The 23,102-nt window shown below is 39.3% G+C and overlaps 1 protein-coding gene across 3 annotated transcripts in view; it reads right to left on the reverse strand.

Annotated features, from left to right (window-relative positions):
• Window positions 1–23,102, reverse strand: part of pard3bb (par-3 family cell polarity regulator beta b) — a 432,163-nt gene that overhangs the window by 329,839 nt on the left and 79,222 nt on the right. For all 3 annotated transcript variants that reach the window (XM_061926590.1, XM_061926589.1, XM_061926591.1), the window contains one exon: window positions 12,510–12,562. In XM_061926590.1, the coding sequence (XP_061782574.1) occupies window positions 12,510–12,562 (53 nt within the window). The remainder of the gene's footprint in view (window positions 1–12,509; window positions 12,563–23,102) is intronic.

The raw sequence follows: 23,102 nt of genomic DNA on the forward strand, positions 1-23,102 counted from the left end.
CCATCACTGTATGCTGGGATTTAAACCAGTTATATTATGTCCTTCTTTCGTCTGTTAACAATGTTAACAAAAAAAAACAAAAAAAATCATAACACTATCAAGCCACTGCTAACGGTTATTAGCAATGAGTAAAGAAAAATTGGATTTCTGCAGGTATCGGCAAATCTAATTTAAAGCTTTTAATGCAACTTAAACCAAAAGGTAATGCCCTTGTCCTACTGCAGATTGTTACTATATACATATATACAGAGGTGGGTAGAGAAGCCAGAAATTGTACTCAAGTAAGAGTACTGTTACTTTAGAGATTTATTACTCAAGTAAAAGTAAGGAGTAGTCACCCAAATATTTACTTGAGTAAAAGTAAAAAGTATGTTGTGAAAAAAATACTCAAGTACTGAGTAACTGATGAGTAAAATATACACACACATATATATATATATATATATATATATATATATATATATATATACACACACACACACATATATATATATATATATATATATATATATATGTATATATATATACATACACATATATATATATATATATATATATATATATATATATACATACATTGATATATACATTATATAATTTATATTTATTTATTTTGCCGTTTTTGTTTACATGTTAAAGGTGTTTTAATGAATATACATGCATGTTTAACACATATAGATTCCTTTCTTTCATGAAAACAAGAATATAAGTTTGTGTATTACCTGATTCTGATGACTTGCATTGATTGTAATCAGACAGTAGTGGTGATAACGTCCACGTTTTCAAATGGAGGAGAAAAAAAGTTCCTCCTTTCTGTCTAATACCACATGAAAGTGGTTGGTTTTTGGCTTCTTATTTGTCCAGCTTCCATATTCGTTTTTATACACTTTACAAGAAATACATTGGCGGCAAACTCCGGAGCTTGCTAGCTTGTTTGCGCTGGCTTTCGGAGACTCTTATTTTGAAAGCGCAGGCGCGATGGAGCGGCACTTTTATTGTGAAGACAGGAACTGTGCAGTCAGTCTTTAGGCTTTTAACGGGATGTACGGTTGAAATAAAAAAGGGTCTTTTTTCCTTCACACTTTTGATTGATTGATTGGAACTTTTATTAGTAGATTGCCCAGTACAGTATATATTCCGTAGAATTGACCACTAAATGGTAACACCCCAATAAGTTTTTCAACTTGTTTAAGTCAGGTCATGTGACCGCCTGGCTCTGTTTGATTGGTCCAACGTCACCAGTGACTGCATCTGATTGGTGGAACGGAGTGAACGTCACCAGTGACTGTATTTGTTGAAACGCAGGCACTATGAAGGTCTGTCTGACAGACCAAAACAAACAAAGCGTGCATTAACAGATCGATAAAAATTAGTAGCGAGTAGCGAGCTGAATGTAGATAAAAGTAGCGGAGTAAAAGTAGCGTTTCTTCTCTATAAATATACTCAAGTAAAAGTAAAAGTATGTTGCATTAAAACTACTCTTAGAAGTACAATTTATCACAAAAGTTACTCAAGTAGATGTAACGGAGTAAATGTAGCGCGTTACTACCCACCCCTGCATATACCGGTAGTCAAAAGCATATAATTGTCTGGATAGACAAAATTGCAAGCATTTGACAATGATAATGTTGTATAGTTGAAATGTTTACATTAACTGTGGCCAAATTAAGCACTAAGGTAATCAAAATATAATGCAAGCGACCCTTCCAATCGCAATAAACACATTTTTAATTGTTGTACAATTGTTAACCATTGTAATGAGAAGGTCAATAAATTAAATATTCGAAATATGTAAACAAACATTAAAATAAAATGTACTCTCAATATTTGTTGGCAAAAAACCCACTTCAATAAATATTGAACATTTTAAAATGCTTTATATTTTTCCCCAATTGGAAGAACTGGGTCGATGGTTGGTTTTGTTGTTGTTTTTTGAAAATGTTTTGTTAATTTCAACAATTTTTCCTATAATACACATTGAGGTGTTTTATCCTATTACTCGAACTAATCGCTAGATTACTCGATGACTAAATAATCCAACAGCAGCACTGGGTCGATAGTTTGTTCTGTTATTGTTTTTCGAAAATGTTTTGTTAATTTCAACACGTATTTACATGAGCCACGTAAATAAGATCGCCCACAAAACGGCGCATCCTGAAGCGACTGTCAGAAAGCGTCCTAAAAATGGTCCGTAAAACATAATCTATGAAACATTTTGACCAAAGAACCACAATTACATGTTATGTAGACCAGTGTTTTTCAACCACCGTGCTGCGACACACTAGTGTACCGTGAGATATTGTTTGGTGTGCTCTGGGACATTATGTAATTTCACCTAATTGGGTTAAAAATATTTTATGCAAACCAGTAATTATAATCCGCAAATAATTAGCCGTTGTTGAGTGTCTGTACTGTCTACTAGAGCTCGGCATATCAGTAGGTGGCAGCAGGTAGCTAATTGCTTTGTAGATGTCGGGAACACGGTTTGTCGTGATCACAATATGCGAAAGGCAGGGTGCAGGTAAAAAGGTATCTAATGCTTAAACCAAAAATAAACAAAAGTCGAGTGCCCCTAAGAAAAGGCATTGAAGCTTAAGCATGGCTACGCCAAACGAAACTAAAACTGAACTGGCTGCAAAGTTAACAAACACGGAATGCTGGACGACAGCAAAGACTTACTGTGGAGCAAATGAACACAATGAGCATCCGTACATGACATGACAATCAACACCAAAATAGGAGCGCAAGACAAGAACTAAAACACTACACACGGGAAAACCCCAAAAAACTCTAAATAAGTCACAGCGTGATGTGGCAGGTGGTGACAGTACACCTACTTTGAGACAAGAGCTATAGTGAAGCATGGGTGGTTATGGTTTGAACTCATATCCAACAATTGCAAGAACTACTTTTTATTGTCAATAGCGGCTGCTGAGTTAAATTTGTTTATGTTTTCTGCTCACGGTGTGCCTCTGGATCTTTTCAATGAAAAAAATGTGCCTTGGCTCAGAAAAGGTTGAAAAACACTGATGTAGACCACAAGGAAGTGTTTTCAATTTAGAATAAAATAATAATTATATGACTCCTTAGATGCGCCCTATAATCCGGTGCATCTTATATATGAAAAAAGATCGAAAAATAGACCATTCATCGGCAGTGCGCCTTATAATCCGCTGCCCCCTATGGTCCGGAAAATACGGTATATGTAAAATGGTGTTCAGGGTTTTGTCTTGAAGAAATTCCAGCCCTTTTTCTTTTTTCTTTCTTTAGTTTATTTCGAACATGAACACACTTACATCATAATACAACACAAAATATCATATCATTTCATTTTACATCATGCCCGAAAAGGAGTAGGAAGAAGCAAAGCTTATTTAATCCTACCCCTTTCCCACTTCAAAGTGTTTACAAATACCGTATATTACCAAATAGTAGCCCGGGCGTTTATTTCACAAAATGGGGTCAGACCCCGGGCGGCTATTAGGACATGGGCGGTTATTTGCACAAGGCTTTTATTTATTTTTGCACCAGCCTGCACCAGGCCATTATTTGGTTACAATGGTTAGTGTTCAGTATTTTTTTTCGTACTAAAAACTTTAAATGTAAAAGCTAATGTAAACATACAAACAAAAAAACAAGACTATCAAAAGACAAGAGATCAACAATGCCTCAACATGACAGTAGTGCAACAATTGTCAAATAGAATACAAATACTAAAAATAAATAAACTTTTTAAATAAAGCAGCCTACCGGGAAAAATAAAATGATGGTACCAAGTACTCAAGTATAAAACCCACCATCAAAACAGAACAATAATACTGTCACTTAAATAAAATAAAGGCTACAGTACTCCAAGTTTTAAATAAAGCAGCATACAGGAAAAATAAAATTATGGTACCAAGTACACTCGTTGCACCAAACACCACCCCGGTGTCTCTCGTGTCACTCGCGGTGGCATACAACTCCTTTGCCTTAATGCGGATCATTTTGCGGGACACACGGTGGTTCAGTCCACGAACGTGATGTATCCACTGACACAAATTAGCATCAAGCTCGTCGCTCACTTTCTTCCTACCCCCACCAGATAAGCGAGCTCGTTTTCCATCGATTGCCGACTGAGATTGTAGTTCTCCCTTTTTTTGTTTCCATTCTCGTACACGTTTTGGGTCAACGTTAAACTGCCTGGCCGCTGCCAAACCAGAATTCTGCTCCGCATACTTCACAACCGCTAGCTTGAACTTTAAGTCAAACTTTCTGTTCTTCCCCCTTAAAGTATTCCCGTCCATCAGTTGTGGTGTACCGGTATCCTGTTCATTCAACTCACTGCTGCTGTTGCTTGCCATGTTGAAACTTTTCCTCGTGGGTTTGTTGTTGTCGTTGAGTGTGTGTTACGCTATATGCGGTCACCCATTGCAATATGTTGATTACCCAGAATCCCCACGTAACGTCTGCTGTTACCGTAATGACCAGAATTATTGCACCTTTGCTTTTCCTTTTATCTTATAAATTGGGTTTAATGAAGTCAATATGATTTTAATCTAAATTATGCAAATAACAGCCCATGGGCGGCTATTTGGACATAGGCGTTTATTAGGAAGAGGCGTTTATTTCACAAAATGGAGTCAGACCCCGGGCGGCTATTAGGACATGGGCGGTTATTTGCACAAGGGCGTTTATTTGGTAATATACGGTATATAGAATAATTTACTGACCTTTTTATATAATAAAATAACATCTATGAATTAGTATACAACAGTTTTGTAATATGTAATTAATTAATTAATTCAGTCATTATTAACATACTGAGATGAAGAATATCTTATTTTCAATAAGGTTGAAAGTATTTCTCATAATTCTTCTTCTTTGTACTCTGTAAGCACTATTATTTTGAACAACCTCTTAAACTGGATCATATCAGTACAATTTTTAACTTCTTTACTTAATCCAATCCATAATTTAATTCCACATACTGATATGCTAAAAGTTCTAAGTGTTGTACGTGCATATAAATGTGCTAAATTATTTTTTCCTCTAAGGTTATATTTCTCCTCTTTAGTTGAGAAGAATTGTTGTACATTCTTTGGTAGCAGGTTATAGTTTGCTTTGTACATCATTTTAGCTGTTTGCAATGTTACCAAATCACCGAACTTTAATATTTTTGACTTAACAAATAAAGGGTTTGTATGTTGTCTATATCCAACATTATGTATTATTCTAACTGATCTTTTTTGTAACACGGTTAGCGAATGTAGCGCACATTTGTAGTTATTTCACCATAACTCAGATATGGTAACCCTAGTGAGCAGTAGAGAATATGTAGTGATTTTTGGCCCAGGACATATTTTGCTTTATTCATTATTGAAATGTTTTTTGCCACCTTATGTTGTATGTTTTGTATATGAGATTTCCAGTTCATTTGATCATCTATTAATACTCCCAAAAATCTAGTTTCTTATACAAACTCCCAAAAATCTAGTTTTTATACTCCCAAAAATCTAGTTTTTTAACTTTTAATTGAGGACCCCTGAGGCCTTAACCAGCCAATCCAGGTAACAAACTCATCAAATCGAAGACGGACCATCATCAGTTGAAAATTTGGTCTGTTAATGTATTTACTTTTGAAAGCTAAGACCATACCTGCCAACTTTTGAAATCAGAAAAACCTAGTAGCCAGGGTCCAGGGGCCACAGGGCCCGGTAGGTCCAGGACAAAGTCCTGGTGGGGGGTTCCTGCGCCCCCCGACGCAAAATGATTATTAGCATTCAGACAGGTTAAAATGTTGCTAAAACCATCACTTTTCTATCAGTCACAGTGACTTTTCAAAACAAAAATATTACAGCAAAAATCATATGGGTTGATTGACATGTTTATTCTGTAAGCTAAGTTCAATAGTTTGAAATTATTTTGACAGTTAATGCCAGTTATCCTGTCAACCTTTCACAAGACTTCAATTTGTTAATTGAAAGTATAAACAGTATAAACAACTTTTACAGTAAACAAATGGTAAAACAGTACTAAACAATTCCATTAAAAAAAAAATTGGTGTCATTATTAACTTTCTGTCCAAGATTGTATAATCTACTACCTTGTTCAATTGTAAAAAATATTCTGTGCCTAAAATTCACATTTCTATCACAATTATCATACTGTAAACATGGTAAGCTAACTTCATTAAAATTAATAGTCCTGTCAATAGCATGGAATTACAATTCAAATGTAGTTTTTTTGTAAGCCTTTCAAAAGAATTCAAAATATGAAAAATTTATGAAAATTAATTTAAGCCATCAGACACTTGAAAAGTGGCACATCACATCTCTAATGTAATCATTTTAACTTTTCAACAGAAATAGCACTGCAAAAATATTAAGGACATACTTCTGTATTTTGGTAGTTATGCTGTCAACATTTAACAAGATTTCTTCAACTTGGACTTAAAATCATAAATAGTATAAACACTTTTAACAGTATAACAGTACTAAACAATTCCAATAGATAACATTGGTGTCATTACCTTTTTGTTTGCTCAATTATTGCCTCCGTAAATAAAACTTCGGCATTTATCACATCCAAAGAATCTGTTTGGGCGACGAAAAACGTTGAAAGTTTTCCACTTGTACCGAAATCTGTTACCCATCGGAATTTGTAACTCCAGGGGGCGATGTTCCCATGGCGTTTGTTTGATGGTTAAACGGCAAGCCCAAAGAGGAGGAGAAGAAGAACGCTTGCGTAAATGGCGTAAACTATCCTTAATGCTGAAACGTCAGTTGTCAGAATTTCAGCATTAATAAATTACACATATTCTGGAAATCAATGACTTGCTTTCATTATAGTATGAGTCCATTGTATCAGCTGTTGATTCTCTCTCACACACATACATTTTCCGGATTAAAAGCTATCATGGAATGAAACGTCAGTTGTCAGAATTTCAGCATTAATAAATTACACATATTCTGGAAATCAATGACTTACTTTCATTATAGTATGAGTCCATTGTTATTATTAATGCTGAAATTCTGACAACTGACGTTTCAGCATTAAGGATAGTTTACGCCATTTACGCAAGCGTTCTTCTTCTCCTCTATTGGGCTTGCCGTTTAACCATCAAACAAACGTCATGGGAACATCGCCCCCTGGAGTTACAAATTCCGATGGGTAACAGATTTCGGTACAACAACGGCATTAGACTTGTGTTTTTTTGTCCCAACGTGGTCTTTTACATCGCTAATTCCTCCGTGTCCGATCGAAAAATCTTGTCTGCACAAGGTGCAATTCGCGTAGTTTTCACCCTTTTTGGAACGGATAATTATTCCCGGATAGGCTTTTGAATATTCTTCACGGAATGACTGCAGTTTTCTTTCCGGTTTAAGACTCGTATGTGATTTTTCTCCGGCTGATTCCATGATCGTTCGCTCGTTTGGAAACAATAGCCTCGTGCTTGGCAGAGGTGCTATAAATAGCCTCGCGCGTGGTATTCGGAATGGCTCGATTGGAAGTTACGGGAAGCAGTGTCGATTGTCATTGTTGTTACGTGCTTTCGTGAATAAAACTTTAAAAAAAAAAATTTTTTTTAATTAATGAAAAACCGTATTTTTTATCACTGCAACCGTAACCCGGAATAGGTTGATGAAAACCGTACTAATTACGGGAAAACCGGAGTAGTTGGCAGGTATGTAAGACAAACCTCAAAGCTTTGAATGCAGCTTATTTCTGTCACCACTTTTATTTGCATCAGTGGATAGGGCGAGTGTCGGTGGAACACATTGGACGCACACATTCGTGGCAAAAAAAAAAACAGCTAATACTTTCACGGGAAACTCCAACAGTGTGGCACTAATGAGCACTGCCGAAGTTAGTGTTTGGGGCAGAAAATGATGCCAAGTATCTCCCATGGGCAGTTTCCACGCATGGGAGAGTGTGTGTATGACCGCTTGCAACCTTGTTTTGCTCTTTTGTAGTGAGATAATGATGGGGACTCTTTATACTAACTGTTGCTTTAAAGGCCTTGATCTAAATTAGAAGATGAATGAAGTTGACTAAGTAGGATACACACACACACACAAACACACAAGCATGTGCACTGACAAAGGCGCACACACAGAAAAGTAGGCCGTGTCTACACAAACAAGGGTATGATGACCTTCCTTCTTACAGTACAGCATGTCTTTTATCAACATAAGAATATGTTTTTGGTTGAAGATGGTTTTTAGAATGCAATCTCAACATCTGTGTAAGGAGAGCAAAACCTTTATATTCAAGAGCAATTCACGTCACATTGCTGTAATTAGGGATGGTACCGTTCACATTTGATACCGTTACTCAACGGTACCAATTTTCAGTACCGTATTTTCCGCACTATAAGGCGCACCTAAAAACCACAATTTTTCTCAAAAGCTGACAGTGCGCCTTATAACCCGGTGCGCTTTATTACGATTCATTTTCATAAAGTTTCGGTCTCGCAACTTCGGTAAACAGCCGCCATCTTTTTTCCCGGTAGAACAGGAAGCGCTTCTTCTTCTACGCAAGCAACCGCCAAGGAAAGCACCCGCCCCCATAGAACAGGAAGCGCTTCACCCGCCCCCGGAAGAAGAAGAAAAAACGCGCGGATATCACCGTACGTTTCATTTCCTGTTTACATCTGTAAAGACCACAAAATGGCTCCTACTAAGCGATCCGGTTCATAAAAAGACGCAATCTCTCCATCCGCACACGGATTACTACCGTATTTCACAGCTGATATTCCTGTGAACCGCACTGTGGAACGGGAGCACGTACGGTGAATATTCGCACCACAGGGAATGAGAAGTCATCCTTCACTGTGGTTCTAGCTTGCCATGCTAACTTCCACCCATGATGATATTCAAAAGGAAGACCTTGCCAAAAGAGACCTTTCCAGCCGGCGTCATCATAAAAGCTAACTCGAAGGGATGGATGGATGAAGAAAAGATGAGCGAGTGGTTAAGGGAAGTTTACGCGAAGAGGCCGGGTGGCTTTTTTCACACAGCTCCGAAGGCGAACACACCTTCACTAAGACGGGCAGATAGCGCCGGTCGACATACGCCAACATCTGCCAGTGGATCGTAAATGCCTGGGCAGATAGTTTCGGTCACAACTGTGGTCCGAGCTTTCCGGAAGGCAGGATTCACAGAACTGCTGCACAACAACAGCGACACTGAATCCGATGACTTCGACGAGGCGGAGCCGGCCATTTTTGGATCCCACGCTTGCGCAACTTTTCAATTCGGACACCGAAGACGAAGAATTCGAAGGATTTACGAATGAAGAATAACTTCAGAAGGTGAGCGCTATGTTTATTTTGTGTGTTGTGACATTAACGTTCGAGCAACATTATGTTGCTATTTATTGCTCTACACCATTTTGAATTTTACTATGTTTGTGATTGCACATTTGCGTACATTTTGGGACAGAGTTGTTAGAACGCTGGTTTTCAATATATTATTAAAGTTTGACTGAACTATCTGACTGTTTTTTTGACATTCACTTTAGCGCAGCGTTTTTTTGACATTCACTTTAGCGCAGCGTAGGCGCGGCTTATAGTCCGGGGCGGCTTATTGGTGGACAAAATTATGAAATATGTAATTCATAGAAGGTGCGGCTAATAATCCGGTGCGCCTTATAGTGCGGAAAATACGGTACTTTTGTGTGTGTTGATTAGCTAGCTTGACCACCACGCATATTTAATGGTCGGGACTTGACTTAAAGGCCTACTGAAACCCACTACTACCGACCACGCAGTCTGATAGTTTATATATCAATGATGAAATCTTAACATTGCAACACATGCCGATACGGCCGGGTTAGCTTACTAAAGTGCAATTTTAAATTTTGCGCGAAATATCCTGCTGAAAACGTCTCGGTATGATGTCGTCTGCACGTGACGTCGCGGATTGTAGAGGACATTTTGGGACAGCATGGTGGCCAGCTATTAAGTCGTCTGTTTTCATCGCAAAATTCCACAGTATTCTGGACATCTGTGTTGGTGAATCTTTTGCAATTTGTTCAAAGAACAATGGAGACAGCAAAGAAGAAAGCTGTAGGTGGGAAGCGGTGTATTGCGGCAGGTGTTGTGCTGGATAACGCACCCCCGCCGTAGAATGCACCCCTTGACTGGTGTGCCGGATAACACAGCCGGTGTTTCATTGTTTACATTCCCGGAAGATGACAGTCAAGCTTTACCATTGGCCTGTAGAGATCTGGGACAACAGAGACTCTTACCAGGAGGACTTTGAGTTGGATACGCAGACGCGGTACCGTGAGTACGCATGCAGCTGCGGCTTCCAAACATTTGATCGCTTGCCCGTACGTGTGTGCCGCTATGTGCATGTCACGTACGTAACTTTGGGGACTTTGGGGAACTATATGTGATGTATGAACTTTGGGGAGGTGAACGGTACTTTGGGCTGTGGGATTGAGTGTGTTGTGCAGGTGTTTGAGTTGTATTGGCAGGTTATATGGACGGGAGGGGGGAGGTGTTTGTTATGCGGGATTAATTTGTGGCATATTAAATATAAGCCTGGTTGTGTTGTGGCTAATAGAGTATATATATGTCTTGTGTTTATTTACTGTTTTAGTCATTCCCAGCTGAATATCAGGTCCCACCCGCCTCTCACAGCATCTTCCTTATCTGAATCGCTCCCACTGCCTTCTAGTCCTTCACTCTCACTTTCCTCATCCACTAATCTTTCATCCTCGCTCAAATTAATGGGGAAATCGTCGCTTTCTCGGTCCGAATGGCTCTCGCTGCTGGTGGCCATGATTGTAAACAATGTAGCAGATGTGAGAAGCTCCACAACCTGTGACGTCACGCTACTTGTCTGCTACTTCCGGTACAGGCAAGGCTTTTTTATCAACGACCAAAAGTTGCGAACTTTATCGTCAATGTTCTCTACTAAATTCTTTCAGCAAAATTATGGCAATATCGCGAAATGATCAAGTATGACACATAGAATGGACCTGCTATCCCCGTTTAAATAAGAAAATCGCATTTCAGTAGGCCTTTAACATAATGTCCTTTTTTGCTGCTTCAACACAGCTCAATCAACACAGAAAAAGGTAAAGTGAAATAACTTAGTTGTTAACTCTAGGTCAATAATGCTTGTCTTTCTCTCACACAAGCAATCGGATCGTCATTTAGGGTAGAGATGCACACCCTTAATATATCCGATAATTCTGGTTTTGCTAACCAACCTTGAAGCAATTTGTGTAATGATAAGTGTGACCAGTAGATGGCAGTCAAACATAAGAGATACGCGTAGACTGTAATATGATGGCAATATGACTCAAGTAAACAACACCAACATTTTATATGTTCCATTAAAAATATAGAACATTACACACAGCGCTCAAAAATCTATCAAAATGTTTTAGTCTGACTTTGGTAAGCTATGAAGCCGCACCGCTTGATGGGATTGTACTGTGCTTCAACATATGAGTATTATTATGGTGTGTGTGTAAAGCAAGACATTATCTGGCGTTTTGTTTCACAATATTATGCAAAAGCAACTTTTCTTACCTTCTGGTACCTGTTGATCTGTATTTTGGATCTGCATAAATTCTGAAAAATTGCGCGCCTCCGCCTTTGTAGTCCGTGCTGACACCGTAGTCGATAAGCTTCTTATTTTTCTCTATCTTCTTGTTATGGGACATTCATCCTCCGCTGTTGCCATTTCTAATATAAAGTAGTGTAAAGTTCTTACTTATATCTGTCAGTAAACTCGCCATGGAAGCACTAAAACATACCGGTATAGTGAGTTTACATTATTCACCCAAGGAACTTTAGTTTTTAGAGAGTTCCGGTCGGACGCTTTTTCACGGGACACATTTACGGCAATGTTGTTGTTTCCGGATGAGGAGATGCTGCTCCGTTATTGATTGAAGTAAAGTCTGAATGTCATTAAAACAGTTCGCTCCATCTTTTGACACTTCTTCCACTCCCGTCCTTGCACGCTACACCGCTACAACAAAGAGAAGACGCTGCCGAAGGTGAGCCACGTTAATAAGACCGCCCACAAAACGGCGCATCCTGAAGCGACTGTCAGAAAGCGGCTTGAAGATGATCTGTAAAACATAATCTATGCAACATTTTGACCAAAGAACCACCATTACATGTTATGTAGACCACAAGAAAGTGTTTTACATTTAGAAAAAAATAATAATAATACGACTCCTTTAATGCGCCCTATAATCCGGTGAGTCTTATATATGGAAAACGATCGAAAACAGACCATTCATCGGCAGTGCGCCTTATAATCCGATGCGCCCTATGGTCCGGAAAAGACAGTACATATACACGTATACATACACACCGGCCCCCAGACACTTTTTTTTCCTCTGAATGTGGCCACCGAGTCAAAATAATTGCAGTTTTAAATAGCTGTGCATTGACATGAGCACAATGCATGAAAGGTAAGTGGACTACCAGTATGAAGCCAGTTCTTTACATTACATGATGGATTTCACACTCATAGAGACGCAATCATGCATCAGCTGACCTGTCGTTGAAAGCATGTTTGACCTCAGGTTTCTCAACAGTGGGACTCCCTGCCTGTCAAGAAAGAACACAAAAAAAAAAACAATTCCAGTTAGTCTCAAATCTAACACACATTAGACATGAACATGTTTTAAAAACAAAATTGATGTCATGATCTGTGGTCTGGATCATGTTTTTGTTATTTTCTGTTAGTTTTAAGACTCCATAGTTCCTGTTTTTGTACATCCTTGTTTGTTTTCTGTCATGATCTGTGGTCTGGATCATGTTTTTGTTACATTCTGTCATAACGGGAGGGGTCAAAGCTTACTGCGAGGTTTGTTCTCCCGGGAAGCAATCGGACTATTCCGGACAAGGCGTGAAGGTAGGAACATATTTAATTAAAGCTGCAAGCAGCATTGGTCGGGCCCGCGTATTTGGCAGGTGCTAGTCCTAAGTGTCCCAATACTTATTTCCAGTTTTGGTCCTAAATTTTCCAATACTTTTGTCAAGTTGTAGTCCTAAGTGTCCCAATACTTTTGTCCAGTGTAGGTGTCCCAATACTTTTGTCCAGTTGTATTCCTAAGTGTCCCAATACTTATGTCCAGTTTTAGTCCTAAGTGTCCCAATACTTTTGTCCAGTTGTAGTCCTAAGTGTCCCAAGACTTTTGTCCAGTGTAAGCGTCCCAATACTTTTGTCCAGTGGTAGTCCTAGGAGTTCCAAGACTTTTGTCAAGTTTTAGTCCCAAGTGGCCCAATACATTTGTCAAGTTTTAGTCCTAAGTGTCCCAATACTTTTGTCAAGTTGTAGTCCTAAGTGTCCCAAAGCGTTTGTCCAGTGTAAGTGTCCCAATACTTTTGTCAAGTGGTAGGCTTAAGTGTCCCAATACTTTTGTCTACGTTTAGTCCGAAGTGTCCCAATACTTTTGTTCAGTGGTGTTACTAAGTGTCCCAATACTTTTGTCAAGGTGTAATCCTAAGTGTCCCAATACTTTTGTCCAGTGTAAGTGTCCCAATACTTTTGTCAAGTTTTCGTCATAAGTGTCCCAATACTTTTGTCCTGTGGTAGTCATAAGTGTCCCAATACTTTTGTCAAGTTGTAGTCCCAAGTGTCCCAATACTTTTGTCCAGTGGTAGTCATAAGTGTCCCAATACTTTTGTCTACTTTTAGTCCGAATTGTCCCAATACTTTTGTTTAGTGTACCTACAAATTACAGCTCAATGAGGCAAAAGTGACTGTTTTTAGTACTTTTTTGTCTTGAAGGGGGAATTGCCAACTTCCTGTTGATTTCTGCCCGATGATATACAATTATTATCTTCTCTCAAAAAGTTACAAAAAAACGGAAAACAAGGCTGATCACACTTGGAGTTAAAGTAAACAACTAGCATAAGCTATGGCAGTGTTTTTCAACCTTTTTTGAGCCAAGGCACATTTTTTTCATAAAAAAAATACGGAGGCACACCACCAGCAGAAAAGGTTAAAAAATTAAACTCCACCAGGTTGTCGTGCCTTATTTTGAGTTTGTTGTTGTTTCCTGTGTGTAGTGCTTTAGTTCCTGTCTTGCGCTGTTATTTTGGTGACCCTTTCTGTTTTGTTGGTGTTCTCCTGTAGCAGCGTCACGCCTTCCTTTGAGCGCTATTGCCCGCACCTGCTTTGTTTTTTCGCAATCAAGACTATTGAAGTTGTGCGTACGCTATCCTTCTTTGTGGGGACATTGTTGATTGTCATGTCATGTACGGGATGTGCTTTGTGGACGCCGTCTTTGCTCCACACGCTGTAAGTTTTTGCTGTCGTCCAGCATTCTGTTTTTGTTGACTCTGTAGCCAGTTCAGTTTTACTTTTGTTTTACATAGCCATCCCTATGCTTCAGTGCATTTTCCTAGCGGGACTCGCCTTTTGTTGATTTTTGGTTTAAGCGTTACATACCTTTTTACCTACACGCTAGTGATGGGTCCGGCAACACAGATGCATCGGCGCATGCGTCGAGCTCATACAGCAAAACCCTGTGTCGGTGCACGTACCGATTTTAGAAAGTCACGTGACCGATCATGAGCTCCTCTGTGCCCTGTGAGCGGGTCTTTTCTACAGCCGGAGAAATAATAACTAAGAAGAGAGATCGTCAAAAATTGAATACGTTGGAAAAACTGTTTTTTTGGAATAAAAATGTGTAAAAAATTTTTTTTTAAAAACACATTCTCTTAGATTTCCATGTTATGATACATGTTCACATCATTTATTGACCGTATCTAAAAATGATAAAAATATATTTTTTATTTAAATGAAGATATGAAATAATCCTAAATGAAATACAATGACTTGGCTTATATTATTGTATATACTAGGTCATAAAATCAGTGTCAGTTGAGTCGGTCCATCGGTTGCCTGTAGGGATTTTTAAAGTCCAGCAGATGTCAGTATTTAGTGACACAGTATCGACACAGTATCAATACAGTTTGGCAATGTGTCGAAACGCTTCATGACGCCTCATCAACCCATCACTACAGCACGCAGTCTTCCGCTGTGCTCTGCATATTGGGATCACGACAAACCATCCTCGACGCGTTCCGACTTCTACAAATCAATGTAGAAGTGCTGCCACCTACTGATATGGAGTATTACATGGTTACCCTGCCAAGCTCTACACAGCACAGGCACTAGACAACGGCACATTGTTATGATTATTGATTTGCAAAAAATATTTTTGGGACCAATTAGGTGAAGTTGCATAATTTCTCACGGCACACCAGGCAATATCTCACACTAGTGGTTGAAAATCACTGAGCTATGGCATAGCAAGAAACAAACATGAAACTGTGGCATGAACAGAGCATGAAACTGTGGCATGAAAAGAGCAATGGCGCCAGGACGACTAACTGGCAAAGACAGGCTTAAATAATAGTCTCTTGATTAGAGCAGGTGCATGTCCCGAACGCATGAGGCAGGTGAAACTAATCAGTCGCCCTGGAAACTAAAACAAACAAGGATGTACAAAAACAGCAACTAATGGAGTCTTAACACTAACAGAAAAATAACAAAAACATGATCCAGACCACAGATCATGAAAATGTATTGGATTTAGAAAATAAAATCTCAAATAATGTACATTTGTATTTTCTTGTAGTGTATCCCACTTCATCCATGTGTAAAAAGGCGTTAACTACTGTGTATAGGAAAATATAAGTAAGTGTGACCTCGGAATGTGACAGCTATGAATTTGAGACTGCTTCATTTTTTTTATCTTCCAATATAAATTCTTATTATCCCATACTTTATTACCTTTTACATATTATATTTTATTACTTCAGTGTTGCGGTTTGTTAGTTTTTTTTTATTTTCAACTTGATGGCAGTGTTTAGGGAGGAGACTGGAAGCAGAGGGGCAAAGAGCACTCAAACACACTTTAAGGCTTTGAGAAGGGAATAGAGCAGCCTCTACTGTCCACCGCCATCATTGTTTCTCTGACCAGTGGCCTCAGGTCTTGAGCTTGCTCACGCACAAAAACCTGGCTTGCACCTCTTTTCACGGTGAACCTCGAGCTGTATCAAGTGTGAAAGAGTGTGGACGCTTTGGCAACACACAAAAGTGGTCGTTTGGGCTGTGCCAACATTTGATTTCAACAACGTAGGACAAAAAATTCCCTTTTTCACCAATGCATTTAATGCTTCATATTAATAATTGTCTATTATTTGTATATAGGTGATCATTTTGCCACCTAATGCTGTCACAATGTGTTCCTGTGACTCTAGCACAGCCGATGACAGCACAAATGGCACCAGTGTCATTGTCACATGGCGATAACTGCAAGTCATTGCCTGTGCTATAATAATAAATTGAGTAATCAAACAAGAGTCATAGTTTTTTGTATCTTTTTTTTCTATGTTGGCATGTTTACATTTGAAAGATTGCAAACCAATTATTAGATAATTATGGGCCTGCTGCAGTGGAAGCGCCCATATTATTATTGCTCATACTTCACAGTTTGTTATTATTGTTCTATCTTATTCTGCCGCGAATAATAAGAGACAAACCGGCCAACGAACCCCCACATATGTTATACCGTAGGAAATGTCTCGTTCGCGCCGATGGGGGTTGTCAGGTTCAAACACTGATGTCATCTATTGAACAAGACAAGAAGCAAATAATTAAACAGAGACAGAATTCAATTTAGCTCAATTTGAGGAGAAACGTCTGCTCCCTCACACATCAACCCCACGCCCACCCCCTCCCCTCTGTTTCCAGCACACTCTGACGAAAAAAGGTTTACGTCTCCTCTTTTATTTGGATATTCCCTGTTTACACAACAACAGCTGTTTCGAAAGGAATGGGGGGTATGTAAACAGCCATTGTTTTCGGTCACATTAACACAAAAGAAAAAGATGCCTAGGGCTTGGGCTGGTCCTGGATCGAGCTAGGATCACAATAGATAACCCCTCCCGTCTCCTCCCATCGTACACAGCGGAATTTTCCAAGCCTTTGGCTTGGTGCAACAATGACAGCTTTCCGTTCACTGGGAACTAAGTGAACGGAAAGTTTTTTGATAATTTACATAAAATTTTTCTGACATTGGTACTCTAAATTGGGAACATTTTGTGTTACTATGGCAATGCTATTCACGAATAAAATAAAAAAATAGGCCAATTGAATGGGTACATTCATTTTAATGGACGATTGCTCTGAGACAAACGCCAAAAAGACAAGATTAGATGTTAGCATGCTAAGTGCTAGCTTTTTGAGCTAATTTTGCAACCGTTTAACCTGGAGTCATATAACTTTGTATGTGACAGCTGTTAACTGTTAGTGTGCAAACGTTAGCATGCTAGCAAGGTAACTTAAGCATGCTAACTTTTTCATCTAGTTTTACACTTTTTTTCGCTATACACCTTGCAGCCGTGTTACTTGAAATGTGAGACATGCTAACTGTTAGCATGTCGTCGTTATCACACATGCTAAATGTTAGGATTTTAATATGTGCATGCTAACATTTTAGGCTAGCTCTGTAGCTCTTTTTGTACAGTTACACGTAAAACTGACGGATTCGGACACTCGGCAGCATCTTCAAAGCACGGCGGATTATTTTCCCCACACTCGCTTCTCTTTTTTACGATTTTGTTTCTTTTTTTTTCCGGATTAGCCTCTTTTTTCTGGTTTCAAATTAATGCCAGCAACAACATGTTTTTCCCGAGAGCCGTTTTACTAGACCTGGTTGGGCTTGCAGGTAAAATACCGTAGAAGAAGAAAAAACATTGTACAAAAAGTTGTATTGGCACCAAAACAAGTTTTGGCAACAAATAAATACAAACATTGCAAAAATACAATATTTTCGGTCCAATTTTTTTGTATCGAAACATGTTTTCATGCCATAATTATTATTTGTGTACACTTTTTTTTGTTTTTTTGGTGTTTTACAGTTTTTTGATTTAAAATTGTTTTCCCACATTTGCTTCTCTTTTTTACGATTTTGTTTCTTTTTTTTCCTGGTTTAGCCTCTTTTTTTCCTGGTTTCAGATTAATGCCAGCAACAACAAGCTTTTCCCGAGAGCAGTTTTACTAGACTTGGTTGGGCTTGCAGGTAAAATACCGTAGAAGAAGAAAAAACATTGTACAAAAAGTTGTAGTGGCACCAAAATAATATTTGGCAACAAATAAATACAAACATTGCAAAAATACAATATTTTCGGTCCAATTTTTTGTATCGAAACGTGTTTTCATGCCATAATTATTATTTTTGTACACTTTTTTTGTTTTTTGGTATTTTACTGATTTTTGTTTTCAATTTTTTTCCCACCCACATGCGCTTCTCTTGTCTACGATTTTGTTTCTTTTTTTTTGGTTTAGCTTCTTTTTTTCTGGTTTCAAATTAATGCCAGCAAGTTTTTCCCGAGAGCAGTTTTACTACACTTGGTTGGGTTTGCAGAAGAAGACGAGAGGACCCAAAACAATAAGTGTACAAAAATATGAATATTGGCATTGAAAATATATTTTAGTACAAAAAAAAAAAAAAATCCACCAAAAATATTTAATTTTTTCTATGTTTATATTTTTTTTATTGCCAAACTTGTTTTGGTGACAATACAACATTTTCGGCAATGTATTTTTTTTCCATACCAAATCTTATTGGCAGTGTTTTGGCTCCACACTATTGCAGGGTGATTGTGATGTAACAAATAAATGTGCTTGGATTTGTTCCACGATGATCTATAGCACATGTCAGTGTTGGTTAGAGATAGAACAAAGTAAGAGCAAGACAGAAAAGTAGCCAACAGAGGATTTAACATGAGACAACAAGATAGGAGATGCAAAAATGTAGGCGCAAGGAGACAAGGTAAGTGGCAGTGATTGCAGACACTACATATGCTTGGGCTTTTGGGGACTTGAACAACTGATATCAACATATTATCTTAATTACTGTCAGAGTGGCAGGTAACATTAATTATACTCACTCCTTCCTCAGAAAAGCAACCCTTGTTATACAGTATTAATTGGAAAGTCTATCAGTGCATAATTGTATGTCTAATCTAATAGAGGAATGCTCTTCTGAATTACAAAGGCCAATAACATTGTGTGCTACCAAAAGTGGCTTGTGAAATGTCAATGAATACATGATTAATTTGCACCCCACATATTTGATGCGCAACACGCAAACAACTTTAGAAACTCAAGTATTCAAACAATCATAAGTCTGTGGCTGTTTACATATTTCAAGCAATCATGTAGCAACAATCTTGTTGTCTATAACAAACTGTTGTTAACAACAGCATTTAATTACAATTACATATATATTATTAAGCCGCACACACTAAATTAAAAAATATATATGGATATATTTCCATATATTAACCGCACTGGACTATAAGCCGCAGATATATACGTTGTGAAATGAGTTATTTACACATAATATTTTATAAATGTTTATTTACATACCTTAATTGTTATCAAACAGTGCCTGTAACACGGCAGCAAAACAGCTGATCAAACAAAACAGAAGTCATCGTCACGGACCCACTAGCTGCGGAAACTAGCTCGCTAATCAGCTTAACAGACTCAGTAACTCCATGGTGACATTTTGATGAATTTACTGGGAAATTTGTGAAATTGGAACAATAAAATAATTATATTGTCATTTAATAATACTAAAATAGACACTTGTAGACGTGTTAGCTAATGCTAACAACACTGCATTAATTACATTACGGTAGCATGTACAAATATGCATGGAAACATTCCTACAGACAGCACACACGGGACGGTTTAGTAAGTAAAAGTTGTTTAGTTATATTGTAAAACTTACAAACGTTAATAGTGATGAATTAAGAACTATTTTGAGCAGAAACTCTATGGACGGTTTTACGTCCGGTTCAAGGCATTAAAACAGGAGGTACATTTTCAATCCGCAACAGCTGCAGTGAGCAAACTCGTCCAAAAGATGGCACCGTAGCACAAACAATAACACATCTTTTTAGTGTCTATGCTATTAAACACAAAACATTATGGCCGTTAGGGAAGAAAAATCCATAAATTAGCCGCATCGTTTTATAAGATGCAGGGTTCAAAGCGTAGTAAAAAAGTCGGTCTACAGTCCGGAATTTACGGTAAATCTTCGTAGAATTCATCCATCCATCCATCCATCTTCTTCTGCTTATCCGAGGTCGGGTCGCGGGGGCAGCAGCCTAAGCAGGGAAGCCCAGACTTCCCTCTCCCCAGCCACTTCGTCCAGCTCTTCCTGTGGGACCCCGAGGCGTTCCCAGGCCAGCCGGGAGACATAGTCTTCCCAACGTGTCCTGGGTCTTCCCCGCGGCCTCCTACCGGTCAGACGTGCCCTAAACACCTCCCTAGGGAGGCGTTCGGGTGGCATCCTGACCAGATGCCCGAACCACCTCATCTGGCTCCTCTCGATGTGGAGGAGCAGCGGCTTTACTTTGAGCTCCCCCCGGATGGCAGAGCTTCTCACCCTATCTCTAAGGGAGAGCCCCGCCACCCGGCGGAGGAAACTCATTTCGGCCGCTTGTACCCGTGATCTTGTCCTTTCGGTCATAACCCAAAGCTCATGACCATAGGTGAGGATGGGAACGTAGATCGACCGGTAAATTGAGAGCTTTGCCTTCCGGCTCAGATCCTTCTTCACCACAACGGATCGATACAGCGTCCGCAGTACTGAAGACGCCGCACCGATCCGCCTGTCGATCTCACGATCCACTCTTCCCTCACTCGTAAACAAGACTCCGAGGTACTTGAACTCCTCCACTTGGGGCAATATCTCCTCCCCAACCCGGAGATGGCACTCCACGCTTTTCCGGGCGAGAACCATGGACTCGGACTTGGAGGTGCTGATTCTCATCCCAGTCGCTTCACACTCGGCTGCGAACCGATCCAGCGAGAGCTGAAGATCCTGGCCAGATGAAGCCATCAGGACCACATCATCTGCAAAAAGCAGAGACCTAATCCTGCAGCCACCAAACCAGATCCCCTCAACGCCTTGACTGCGCCTAGAAATTCTGTCCATAAAAGTTATGAACAGAATCGGTGACAAAGGGCAGCCTTGGCGGAGTCCAACCCTCACTGGAAACGTGTCCGACTTACTGCCAGCAATGCGGACCAAGCTCTGACACTGATCATACAGGGAGCGGACCGCCACAATCAGACAGTCCGATACCCCATACTCTCTGAGCACTCCCCACAGGACTTCCCGAGGGACACGGTCGAATGCCTTCTCCAAGTCCACAAAACACATGTAGACTGGTTGGGCAAACTCCCATGCACCCTCAAGGACCCTGCCGAGAGTTTTTTGCTATGCTAACTAACTAGGCCTGTGTATGGCCGCATCATTCTATATATTGATAGCAAAGTGGGTATTGGTATCGGATTGATACTTAATGTCAGAATAATTGTATCTAAGTAATCACAAAACTTTGTGTTCTCATGAGTTCCCGGCGAGAGGACAAAAGCTGTCTTTGATCCTACCAAGCAAAAGGCTTGTAAAACTCTACTGTGTAGGATGGGGAGCGACATGAGGGTGTCGGTTTCTTTGATGTATTGTAATCCACAGGAATATTTTGTCTTTACCCGAGATCTACAAAGCGGAGAGGAGGCAGGGCCTGACCTCCATCCAGGCACCTTTTCTTTGAACTGTTTTACAACCTTTTCTTTGAACTGTTTTGTAACCAAAGACGATGGCTGTTTATGACCCCCCTCCCTTAGAAACAGCTGTTGCCATGTAATCAGGGAAAGTCCAAATAAAAGAGGAGGCGTACAATCTTTCTTCAGAGCGTGGTGAGACACTGTACAAGGGTACAGGTGTACGTGCTCTCCTCATTGAGCCAAATTTAATTCTGTCTGTTTGATTCCTTGCTTCTTGTCTTGTTTAATAAATGTCATCAGTGTTTGAACCTGACACTTAAATTGCTTGCTTTTAATCAGAGTTCATACAAGTACAGCATTTCCCCATGTCTGTCAGTGCGTCCCTCACTCGCTTCACTAAATAATCATGACATTTCAAGTTAAATAGCAGTATCATATCTGCAATACTAGCCTTGTATTTACTTGGAACTGGATCAAGGCCAAAATTCCCAGTATTGCCCACCCTTAGTGTGTGTGCAGGCACACATACAGAGACATACTTTTTTTTTTTTTTAGAAACTGCATTAACAGGGAAGAAAGAAAACAAAAAGCAAAAACAAAAAAAAATGAAAGAAAAGTGCTTTCTTCCTGCTGTTGCTGTCACCAAAAGGTCAGGTGGCATTTTGAACAATTACACAGAGCCACTACCTTCATATGGCAAGACAATTGGACAATTGACTGTGTGTGTGGGAGTGAGACATATAGACGGATATAAATAACGTAAAGACACAAAGAAAAAAACATTGCTAATAAAGGGAAATGATCAATGAGAATACAGTGATTGATTTACGAACACCTATATGTGCGACCTTTTCGGATTACAAACTTTTAAATCGCGCCAAATATTTGATATTTATTTATTTGATATGGACATAACAGTTGCATTGGACAAACCAGATGCACTGCCTTATGTGAATTGTTGGCGCTTCAAAATGGGGTCCCAAAGACTGTCACAAAGTGGTGGTGACGAACCCCGAGATGCAGAGACGGCAGGCTTGGTGCAGGAAAACATCATTTAATTCAAAATAAAGGTAAAACACAAACCAGGAACTAGGAGACAGGAAACAGGATACCAGGAAAACAGGAGACGATGAACTAGAAGACAGCTCACAGCATACACGCTCGTGTGTACAGGAAGTGATGTCATCAAAATGGCCGCGGTCTAGGGCTTTCAGCGTGACGCAAAATGAATAAATGAACGGGGCATTCCTACGCCGAGACATGGTTTGCACACAGAGGCACCGAACGTCTGAAACTTTGGCAAAAATTAGAGCAAAATTAATCATGTTTACATTGTTTCCTATGGAGAACTCTGCTTCAGTATACAAACTTTTCAGTTTACGAACCATGTTCAAGAACTAATTAAGTTCGTAAATCATGATGAACTGATAAATCAGTGCCCATAAATGGATTGTCAGATTTAAAACCAGTCCCCAAAGAGTTGCACATTGATGGCAGTGGACCTTTCTGCTCCTGTTAAAGGGGAACATTATCACAATTTCA

The sequence above is a fragment of the Nerophis lumbriciformis genome, linkage group LG31, assembly GCF_033978685.3.
Source record: "Nerophis lumbriciformis linkage group LG31, RoL_Nlum_v2.1, whole genome shotgun sequence".
NCBI lineage: Eukaryota > Metazoa > Chordata > Actinopteri > Syngnathiformes > Syngnathidae > Nerophis > Nerophis lumbriciformis.